At 42.5% G+C, this 12,054-nt stretch overlaps 1 protein-coding gene across 1 annotated transcript in view; it reads right to left on the minus strand.

Annotated features, from left to right (window-relative positions):
* Positions 1-12,054, minus strand: part of UNC80 (unc-80 subunit of NALCN channel complex) — a 131,610-nt gene that overhangs the window by 81,606 nt on the left and 37,950 nt on the right. The window contains exons 22-24 of the mRNA XM_088668750.1: positions 9,496-9,668; positions 3,329-3,541; positions 722-893 (exon numbers count right to left, since the gene is read on the minus strand). Coding sequence (XP_088524876.1) covers positions 722-893; positions 3,329-3,541; positions 9,496-9,668 — 558 coding nt within the window. The remainder of the gene's footprint in view (positions 1-721; positions 894-3,328; positions 3,542-9,495; positions 9,669-12,054) is intronic.

The following is a 12,054-nucleotide window of genomic DNA, read 5'->3' on the forward strand; positions in this document are numbered from 1 at the left end:
ACCTTTAAATGTGGTCTAAACCACAGAGCCTAGGGCTTGCTGATCAGAAGGTCAGCGGTTCGAATCCCTGCAATGGGCGAGCTCCCGTTGCTTGGTCCCTGCTCCTGCCGACCTAGCAGTTCAAAAGCACGTCAAGTGCAAGTAGGTAAATGGTGTTTCCGTGCGCTGCTCTGGTTCGCCAGAAGCGGCTTAGTCATGCTGGCCACATGACCCGGAAGCTGTCTGCGGACAAATGCCAGCTCCCCCGGCCAATGAAACGAGATGAGCGCCACAATCCCAGAGTCGTTCACGACTGAACTTAACGGTCAGGGGTCCCTTTACCTTTACATGCAAAAAGAACCGAATTTGTCTTTCATCTCTAACTACCCAGGATATATGGTCTGTGGCACATAGAGCCAATGAGGGTTCAGGTGCATGCCTGTATCTGCATTGTAATGCTCATCCAGACCCCTCTGAACCTGCTGGAAGTAATATTTGAGTGCAGATGGAAAGGTGAGTCCCACTATCTGTTGAACATGACTAGCTGCACTGAACTAAAGTTTTATTCTCCTTGTTCTGTGGATCCAATTCCTTTTTGCTGCTGCTACCACTACATGACATGTTACATCTTGGCACAGATAAGAGAGGGAAAGGAAGGTAAGTGTGGAATACAATTGCGTGGAAAGGGAATGAAAGAGGAAAATAAAAAAGAATTAAGTGTTCCTAAAGCAGAGATTCTTACAAGCGGGGGTTCTTGTAGTAAAGGGAGTCTCCTTACTGTCATCTAAAAAGTCTTCTTCCTCATCCTCCTTTCTCAGTCTTCGCTTGGTCTCCTCATCATAAATGAGGCCCAGCAGATTGGCTGGGCTCTCACTCTCACTATGGCAGAGTTCATTGAGACGGATGCCAATTGCCTGCCAAGAGAAACAAAAGAAGGAAAACAACAAAGTGTTACAAAGGTAACTTAGGGTAGCAAAGCTTCACCAGAGAGCTGGCGGTCTCAAATAAAGAACATGGCCAGTGTGCTTGAAAGAGTTAAAAACTGAGATTAGGGGTGTTTGCAAATTTATCAGGTAGGATGCCTTGATTGTTCTGCGGCTTGTCCAATGTAAAGAAGGGATCTGTGAGAGGCTGCATAAATTGAAACAGGGAACTGTAAACCACTTAGAGGTGCCTCAGTGACCCTGGCATTAAAACATTGCAGACAACCATCTACTAAAAGAAAAACTATGTCTCTAAGCTTACTACATAGGGAAAACACCAGGCTTAGCTAGGTCATTCACTCTCACCTTGGGAAGAAGGTAATCAATACCTTCTCGTCTACCAGAAAAACTCAACATGGCTCTCATTGCCTTTTACTGCCTGTGCAACTTTTCTGAATGCTGTATGGAAAAGCACATCAATCTGACCTTTGGAGAGTTTGCAAGTAAACCTTTTTTAACTTACCAAATGGTCTTTTTCTGTGCTAGTGGAAGTTGGAAACTTTGAAAGCAGCTTGGAAGGGCATATTTTAAAGGTCTGACAGCCTATATTTCCATGCCATACTTTGCTGCATATTTTGAGTACTTGCTCCAAACCTGGATCTTGGCACCCAGGGAATTCTCCTTTTTATACCTATTTTTTCCTTGCCACCAGCAAACAGCAGGTTCAGAAGATGGTAGTGGGAGCTCCTTTGTGACTTGTATCAGATGGAGTAGTTATGACAATGCTCTTTAATTCCAGTGCTATGGGGGAAGGAGGAGTTTTTCAGAGCTGAGCATATGTCTCTAAGCTTAAGGAAGATAACAAGAGGTGAGAGGGCAGAGAGGGGAGCTCTGTTATGCCTCAGGTTAAGCTTGCAATAAGAGAATATTTTACACAGAAAGCAAAACTATTTTAGTTCTTCTCAAACTAAAGTCAAGTTTGGCTCCAAATCTCCTTTACTTATTTATCTACAATTTGGCAGGTTTCTTACCCAGGGGCATCTCTCTCATGCCTGCAATTTTCAGACCAATTTGCCCACAAAACTCTTAGGGAAATTCAGGGATCCCCCCTGCTTTTTAAACAAAATTAAGCTTCAAACAGTGCCTAGCATCTGGGCTGATTTGCCCATAAATTGGCAAGCTTTATCCACTCTGGAAGGGCTGGTAGGACTCCAAATTCCATCCGGTTCTGTCAAAAGAGAAAGATGTAGCTTCTAAAATATTTGGTCTGAACCAAATCTGGTGGCCAGGGCACACCTCTAATTTAAGCACTCCAAATGGTTCGACCTCCAATAGCTTCCATTTTTTTAACATGTTTCAAAATTTGAAAAGAAATAGAGAGTGATTTGCCTTAAGTGAAACAACAGTCAAACAAGGAACTCTTTTTTTATTTATTAGATTTCTACCTCCCTCTGCAGCACACAGAAATCCCGGAATGGATCATATAACAAATTCAAATCATATTCTATGTAATCATTATATCACAGAAAACAAAGTCTTACACAAATTTTCATGAGGACATTTAAAAAAACTGCAAACTGATGCAGAAATACTGCAAGCTGAAAAATGAGAAAGTAAAATGAAAAATTAGAAGCTAAAATGAAAAGAACTGAATAGAGTCAAATGAAACTGTACCAAGAAGAGAAAGCTGGAATCCTCCTCTCCAGAAAAGCTTTATATGTGCAGGGGATTTTAAAAAAAGAAATTAATAAGGAAGATGGAGTTCAACTGTGCAATCCCTTTAGTCCTTTCTCACCCAACATAAACTTAAAAGTACATGTAACTGAACTGAATGAATATTCTCTCCCTACCCTGCATCCTTATCTCAGCTTCCCCCTCCCCTTCCTTCATTGGCCATTTCTATCAGAATCAGGCAGAATCAGGAGACTGTCTCAGGCTGTAGATGAAGAAAGAAGTGGTGACAGCTCCCCCACCCAGTCATTCCCAATGACAGCTCTCAGCTCACCGTTACCATCCTCACCAGCTGAAACCAGACACTTGCTGGGCTGGACTGGCTGGCTCTCTCACTTACTTGCCTTCTCCCAAAGCATCTCATACAACACCACTGAGAAAGGCCCTCGAGAGGCAAAGTGGCAGCCATCCAGGTCATATGCACCAGAAGGCATTGCACATGGTACTGCTCTGCTCATGTGATGCAGGCTGGTGGAGGATAACTTCTCAAGGTGGCTATTCTGACTTCCAGGTTTCTAGCATGTACCTGTTTCCTGATTAAGCTACAGACTGGTCTAGAAAGCAATATGGAATGTTCAGAAGTAAACACAAATGTTTCTGAATAATGTTGAGAGAGAGAGAGAGAGAGAGAGAGAGAGAGAGAGAGAGAGAGAGAGAGAGAGAGAGAGAGAGAGAGAGAGAGAGGTTGAACTTACATCTCCCCATTGATAGAAGAGCTTGGCCGCATTCCACTGTAACTTCTGGTTACGTTTGTTCCCCACTATTGGGGAGCGTCCACGGGAAAGACCCTTTTTAGTGATGTTCACATGGTGTCCCTTCATCCACTCTGGCCAGTTGCCACGGTTGCAGCGGTGAACGAAGCGAGCACATTCCAGGAAAAGGGCTGCTCTCGCCACCACTGGTGCCTCCTAGAATGTATTATGAAAATATCATTAACAGTTTTTAAAAACCCAAACATTTCTAAAAGAGTGCAGTGCCATTTTATATACTCAATCAGACAGGATTTAGATTTCATAATTCAGCTACAAGGTAGTTTATTGAGTCAAATATGATAGATCGCTCGTGTGGTCATGCCAATTCATCAGATGAAAAGGATAGAAGTAGTCTATAATATCAAATTGGTGATGGCTTCAACCAAACAAGCAATGCAATAGTTACAGTTTCTATTCATTTATTTAGAGAAGAAATGTTAAGTGCTATTATTAAATATAATGATTTTGCTTTCTTTGGAGCAAGTATCCACTGAATTAAATTGCAACACCCACAGCCAGGTGCTGATATTCCCAATGAAAGTTCTGAAGACAAGACTGCTTTTTTATATAAAACCTTTAAACGGCATGCCCCTCATCTTCAGGCAATGCAGTTTCCATGATTCTAGAGCAGTCATTACTCTTTTTTGACCAGTGCTGGGGGTGCTAGTCACAAAATGGCTGCCATCAGGTGTGCCAACGTGAATAAAATATTGGGGATGGGGATAGAAAGTACTACTCCACATAATCAATCACATGATGTGGTGCACACACACCATTTGAATGGCAATGCCCATCAACTTTTGAGATGCAGCCCCCTCAAATACTTTATTGGGGGGGAGCGAAGGGACATCAGCCCCTAGGAATTGGTTCCTATGGCTGCAGTAGAAGGTGGGTGCCACAAAACAAAGTGGCTGCAATGGGAAGCATGGCATAACACAATATAAGAGAGACAACCACCCCTGACAACTTTATGCTTGCTATGGGAAGCCAGTTATTTGCTGCTGGTCCTAATTGTGGAGATCACACACACACAGAGAGAGATGCTGTTGCTTCTGATAAAAAACAGGTAGCATTCCTCAGTAGTAGGAAAAATATACAAGGTAGCCACACCACTCTCATTGCACAGAAATCACTTAGAAGGTACCTGCACATTTTGCCCCATACCTTACTTTCTAGAAGGGCTACACACTTACAGTACTTATACAACAACAACAATGAAAGTCAGACTCCATGATACCTGTCTAGGGCTACCACTGGAAGCCTTGATGGGTGTCATGGCACCCAAAGGCATCAGATTGAAAATCCCTGGTCTAGAGCCTTCAGTAATAAAAGGTTCAAAGACTTTTTCATCTAGGTTGACCCGAATGCTGCAGACATTTGGATCCAATATAGTAAGCGATTCAGACTCATAACTGGAGCAGTTCCTAGTTCATAAAACATTAGGCCAGTTCACCTGTTACAAAAACCTTGGTTTGGCACTATAAGAACAAACCATGTGCTCACATTCCCCCCTTCTTTTCATGTTCCCCGTCTCCATTCAATTAGCAACTTCCTGATTTATGGCAAACCATAGTTACTGGTGTCACAATCGCAAGCCCATTTTGAAATAATACTCACCTTGTTTATCGTTCCTCTTATCTGATGCACATTTTAATTCAATTTTGTGCTAACTGCTGGATTGTGTTCTTCAAATATGACAGGACACTTTGCAGTAAGATCTATGGGTTGTACTAAACTAAGTTTTACTCAGAGTAGACCCAGTGAAATTAATGTTACTAACATAGCCATACCCATTAATTTCAGTGGTTCTACTTGAAACTTACTTGACTACTGCCCTATGGTTTGTGGCAAGTCCACAACACGAGTAATAATAACCTCTCCAGAATCTCTCCAGCTGAACCTCTCACTTGCAAAGACTACATATTTAATTTCTTAATGTGATACACCCCCAAAGTCCATTAATTAAAAATTTAAAGTAGAGAGACCATTCCACAGATATTGGCTCCATCCGCCCTTAATTCTGCTGCAAATCCATATTTGATGAAACAGCTATGGCCCAGAAGAGATTATGTTATGGTGTATTTATTAGTTCTTAAGGTGCAACAAGATCTTCTTGTGTGTTTTTTAAACACACACTTGTCGGTCTGATTATAAAACGAGTGTGTGTGTATCTGGGAGGGAGCCTAGTTCTATTAAAATGTTACTGTCTTGATTCTGATGACCCTGGGGTTACATCTTCTTCCTCCATTGCAGGCAGGAACTTGCATGCTGGGGGTCTCTCTACAGACAACCATGACCATCAACATCAAGGGTGGGGCTAAAAGTGCAGCCCCACTCACTCCAGATTCATACACATGTAAGTAGCACATGAATAGGATTCTGATTGTCTTCTAGCACCTATGTAGGATTACTTCCCCCAGCCCACAGAACCTTACCTAGCAGCTGTGGGTAAAAATGCATATATTCCTTTTTTGAAATTATCCTGTCTTTCTGTCCCAATATGCGACACTCAAGGCAGTTCACAATGAGATCCAATGCAAAATGCAAAACAACAACAACAACCCACAAAAAACAACCCAACAGAATTCAATAAGACATAAGAAATGTTAATAATAATGAAAAACAAAAACCAGCATATAACACCAATCAAATAATAAGAGAGAACAAGAGCAGGGGGGTGGAGGAGGGCAAGAGAACAAACTTTAAGTATCTAACAGACCAAAATGTTTTCAGCTGGGAATGGAAAGTCTATAGAAGAAGCCAAATGAATATTCCAGGGCAGGGCATTCCTTCATGGCAAAAGGTGCCTTAAGAGACATTCCCACCAAACCAGCCTCAAATGCAAACAGGTCCTGAAGCAAGTCCATATTCTATTCTGTTATATATATATATATATATATATATATATATATATATATATATATATATATATATATATATAGTATTTTTATGCTGTGAAACAGCCTGAGATCTACAGATGAAGGATAGTATACAAATTTACTAAGTAAATAGCAACAGCAACAGCAACAATAAGACTGCAGAGAGCCATCAGGCTCGCCTGGTCAGATTCTGAGTGTTCATGTGCCAAGCAGTTTGCTGTTGCTGAGTGGGGGAGAGGGGCATGGAACAGAAGAATATACTTAGAAGGCAATCTTGAGTTCAAAACCGAGAAAAACTACTGTAGAGCATGAGGGACGAGGGAACCTGTGGTCTTCCAAATGTTGTTGGACTACAAAACCCATCATCCCTGGGCATGGTCATGCAAGCTTGGGCTGATGGGAGGAGAAGTCCAACAACATATGGATGGCCACGGGTTCCCCAGGTTCTAGATCAGGTTTTCCCAGCCACTGGACAAAGTGTTTTAATAAATGTGCTTGGAACTGGCCTAGCAAATAGCACATTTGAGGGGTGTTTTGGGGTGACATAATGCAGGGGGGGCATCTACTCCCATGTCCTGCCCCTGATCCGAATTCCTATGGTTCATTTTCCTAAAGAAAGAGGTATGTGCAGTTCTAAGCATGCCAAGTTGAACATGCTTTAAACTGTAAGCTATGGTTTGTCCCTGGTCTGCTCAAAAGGGGTTCATTGCCTGGCAACAAGGCCCTCAGTTACTGATTGCATAATTAATTCTTGCAGGATCTTATGCCTAAAGATGTCTCTCAGCCAAAAGGACGTCTGATGCAAATTCCTGTTGACCCATCCTACACGTAAAGCAAGTGTTATAAGCATTGTCCTCAGAGAAATTTAGCATGCTGAATGTCAAGGTATTATGAAAATACCCTGCAATAGCTTACCTTACACCCAGAGCAATCTGAAGAAGCAGCGAGAGAAAGATGAAGATGTGTGACAGAATGGGTAAGGATGGATTCACACCACAGAGAAACACACCACAAATGAGGAGAAATGAATCAGCCAGGAGATGCATAGCTGAAAAGAACCACAGGTTACCACTCCACTCATGGTCAACAGAAGAAAGCAAAACATCGCCACAAAGTTCTAACAAGATGGGCACTTTCTTTGGAATTCTGCTTACAAAATGGCCTCCCCACTTCCTCCATTACAGTTCTTTCGCTGCTTTTAAATATGGCAAGATAAAACAAAGACAAAACCAAACTCCCAGTTAAACACCTTTGACACAGATCATCCAGTAGAGCACGAGACTCTTTAATCTCAGAATCATGGGTTCGAGCACCACATTGGGCAAAAGATTCCTGTACTGCAAGGGGTTGGACTAGATGACCCTAGTGGTCCCTTCCAACTCTACCATTCTATGAGTCTAGGTGCAGGGCAGGCCTAAGCACTGGTGGTGGGAGGGAGGGGGGGGGACAGCAGTTTACTCAGCCCTAGAGGTTAGGGAGAGGGAAGCAGCCCATAAGGTGAAAACTGAGGTTGAATTTGAAGAATGTGCTTGAAGGTGTCTATACAAACTTATTTCCCTGTATCTTTTTGGGGTGCCCATGTGCGATTTGTGGCAATTGCCGGAGAAGAAGCAATGTTCTGAACAGTTACCTGCCACTCGCCCAGGCCCAGAGAGGGTGCTTGTAATTTGAAACTCTTAATACAGTACTTGCAATTTGAGAAACAGGGATGTTTGCCTACCCATGCAACATGCTTGCATGAGAACTACAAATCTCATCATCCCTTAGTCCCGTGCTGGCATTGTCTATCCCCGGGCAAGGAAAATCACATGACACAGAATCCATCGGATAGACGGGATAGTGGGAGCCTGTACAGTTCACAAGTTTCCTAAACAGGCATGAGCCAGGCTCCAGACAAAATGGGAATGGGTGCATAAATGCTAGTTGTCATTTGTGTATGCATGCAATATACTGCCATATCTGGCTGTAAACCAAGCCACAATAATAACTATGGAGCTTAAACAAAGAATAAGAAGGGCACTAATCAATTTTCAAAACAGACAATATCTTTTATTTGGCAAGGGGAGCGGGGGTGATATGTGACCTATTTGTACCAGGTCCAAACAAATAGTGCTTGGGCTCTGGGGCAGTGAGGCTATTTGGATGGATGAAAGTCATTTTACTGATTCTGCAGCCCCTCTCACCTCACTCCCCACTTTATATATGGAAGAAGATTTGTAGCTTTGAAGTTGCGATGGTATGTAGGCCCTTAAAAATGAGGCTCAGCAAAGACTTAAAAAAGGATTCCAGGAACAGAGCCCCCCTTTAAATGGTTTAATTGATTTTTAAAAAATACTGTATGGTGAGAAATAATATTGGTTGAAGTGAGAAAAGAAGCGCCGGGCAAAAATATAAATAAAAAATGCCCATACATTTGTCTGCAAAGGTAAGTGTGGATGAGCCCTGAATCTAGCTGCTGTCTAATAACTGATGCATGTAGAAAGCTGCCCAGAAGGAGCTGAACTGACATGATAATGCTAGTGAATTGTAAACATGTGTGCATGTGCAGAAATACATGCCATGCAACACAAGGGATTTAAAATACAAAAGCAGTACTTTGAATCACAATCGCTGTAAAACCAACCAAAGGCACAGAGGGTGAATGAGTTGCAAGGAAAGCAAGAACAAAGTAGCTGAAGCAACTGCAAGATTGGAAAATCATCATCTATGCTGGGCTTGGATCATCTAGGCCTTGGATCCACAAATCACCATTCGATGAATAAGTCATATACCAGAAAGCTTTGAAGACTCCCCTACCCTTCTGCCTCCCCACAGCGAATTACTTGAGACTCACATCTATGGCTTACTTCAATTATTTATAGCATCAGCTTAACATCTCTGTGGAGTTAAAGTAGTTGGAGCCCTATATACCACTTCTGTTTATAAGACATTTGTAGAGGCTCAGTAATAGTTGTGAAATGTGGGCCCTTAAAGAAATCTGAATATTAAAAGAGCTGTTTTCTTTAGGTACAGCACAAATCTAGTAAATCAAATATCCTATGCAGGTATATATTCACAGATACACACACACACACACACACACACACACACACACACACATTCCTTGTTTGTACTTAGCATTTACTTTCCTTGTGTGTTTTTAAAAATATCTTCCCACCTCACATCGCAGCTTACGCATTATTGAATTATTGGTTGTGAAGAGTGTTCAAGAAAAATCATGCAGTTACTTACAAGATCGAGGGCAGCTGCCAGGATAGAGGCATCAGGGATTGTTCCTGGCTCACAGCAGTTTAAGAGAAACTGAAAGCGCTTCATGCCTTGTCTTATTGCGCCTAAGTTCACCACGTTCTTGGATTTGCTTCCCTCTTGGTTGGAAGCCAAGTGGTCTTCATAGGTCTGACAACCTTCAAAGAGAGTACAAAAGGGGGTTGTGGGAGAGAGGGGGAAAGGAAGGCCCCACAGAAGTTTAAACATAAAATGGTCTTGCAAATGATATTGGAACACGTGAGTCTTATCTATTTGCCCCTATGGATGACCATCAGACCCTAACATAAGGATTGAGATGTGCATGAGGATTATCCATCACTGCAGTGATATATTTGAAGTCTCTCAGAAAAAAAATTCATCTTAGCTAGCAATGTGGAAAATGGGAAAATACATACTGATTTATCACAAGCGTTCTCGGTTCCATTGGAGTTTGAGACCCATTGATCCACAACTTGAAAGCACATTATCTGCAGTGGCTGCTGCTTAAATGCGGCAGTCGTAAGGCAATATGGGAACACAATTTTCAAAACCAAGAAGAGGCTTTCAGAGCCTACTTTCAGCGTGCAGATTACTAAACACCTGTAGAAATTTTGCCTCCTAAAGTTAGCTATGACCAAGTCAGACTGAATCAAAGGGATAAGACATGACTAAGTTAAATCCTATTACTTTAAGTCATCTGGGGCTATTATCTGGGCTACCTGAATGAGAAGGTGGAGCTCTTAAGTGTAGCTGCCCTCTACAACCAAGGCAAAATCAAGCCAAAAAAGGAATGCCGGCCCCACTGATCAGGTGGTAGGTGCCATGAAACAGTGCAAGAGAAGTAAAAGGTTGGGAAAGTTGTCCCTGAAGCACCACTGAAGGATGAAAGCAAAGAACTAAAGTAAAGGGCATGGGTGCATTGTCTGACCTCAGGTCCTCATGTTGTTGTAATTTGGGTTGTATTATTAATTATAATTATTATTATTAAACAACACCAAGTCCCCCCCTTTCATAGAAGTAAGAATGGACATATAGATCTCTCTCAAAGACACATGTATTGTTGTCAATGGGTGGTTTTTGAAGGTGATGCAAGATTCTGGGTTTCACAGAACACTTCTCTCAAAAGGGTGCACTAACTTTAAAGCATTGGCCCACCTACTTTAAAAATAAAATAAATAGAAAGTAATCACACAGAGAGAAGTCTGCTTACCTTACTTCTAGTTGTGGCAGCATTGCAGGCCAGCCCTGCTTCTCCCCCATGCTATTCAATACATAACTGCTTTTAATGGAGGTTTTCCAGCTGGTGGGGAGTCAAAACCATTCACCTTGATGGCCTGGAAGCAGTTTCAAGCCTACTGGCTGAATTGCAATAGCCGGCAGGCTAAGAGGCAGGCTCTTGATTGGGGGCGGGGGGAGGCCCAACTGAACCAGCAGGTTTCATCTTGGTCTGATCCTCAACTATTTAAAGAGACCCACCTCCCCACTCCACACACAGTTCCTCATCAGATCCCCCTCCCCCCATCCCTTATTTTAGCCTACTGTTGGCTATCTACTTTACCTTGCTATGGACATTGTTGCTCACTGATTCGGGGCTGGGCAGGAATTTTCCTTCAGGCAGATTGGCTCAGTCAGGGGTTTTTGCCTACCTCATAACAATCATCACAACTTTGGTTGTAGATTGGCCTCAGTCTTGGTTGGAACTCTGCCTGCTCCTCCAATAAAAGGGTGTATCCCAGTAAAGGGATCTGGCAGGATGAGCTTTTGTCTGGATGCCCAAGTGGGGTCGGGGGCCATAGCACCCGTCAAGACAGCAATTCTGCTGAGAGAATCCTATTTGATATAAGTCATAGGTCCTCCCTGCTTCGGTAAAACTGCCAGCACATGGGCTAGTAGTTATTGGTAATACCTAATGCCTATGCTAAACTTCTTACATCTGGAATCAATAAAGCTATGGCCTTATTTGGCCCAAAAGTATTGTGTCTTGTCTGGATCTTAATTATAAAGTTGGGGGGGGGGCACAGTGCCTGGCCACACAGTTAAGGTTGCAGTACAGGAGTAATTCATATTTAAGCTCTAGTAAAACGTGGGGCAAAATGCATGTAACTGTCCACATACTAAGCCAATACTACCGTAGTAGAAAATGACTGCTGTGGTAGAACAATGCCTGCAGTTGCTGTAATGCACAGTAATGTGGCAGCACTTCAGAGCAGAAATGCACAAATGTCATTCTAAGAACCACATCACCCTTTTGCTAACTCCTTTTCTTTCTCCAATTTGTTATCTATCCTTTAGTGCTTTCCCTAGCACATGCTCTACTTTCTTTCTCTGCACCACCACCACAGGTTGGGGTTTCCACCTTTGTTATTATTCCTCTCTTTTTATCTGTTCCCCCATCTTTGCAACCGCTTCTTCTCAACCTCTTTTTCTTTGCAATCCATAGCACTCTTCTCTCTGCATCACTACGGGTCTCTGTAACATGGAACCATCTCTATTTCCTTCACCCTTTTTCTCTGTCTCTCCACCGTCATCTGGGCACTTCTGTTT

This window comes from Zootoca vivipara, chromosome 1, assembly GCF_965207765.1.
Source record: "Zootoca vivipara chromosome 1, rZooViv2.hap1.1, whole genome shotgun sequence".
Classification (NCBI taxonomy): Eukaryota; Metazoa; Chordata; class Lepidosauria; order Squamata; family Lacertidae; genus Zootoca; species Zootoca vivipara.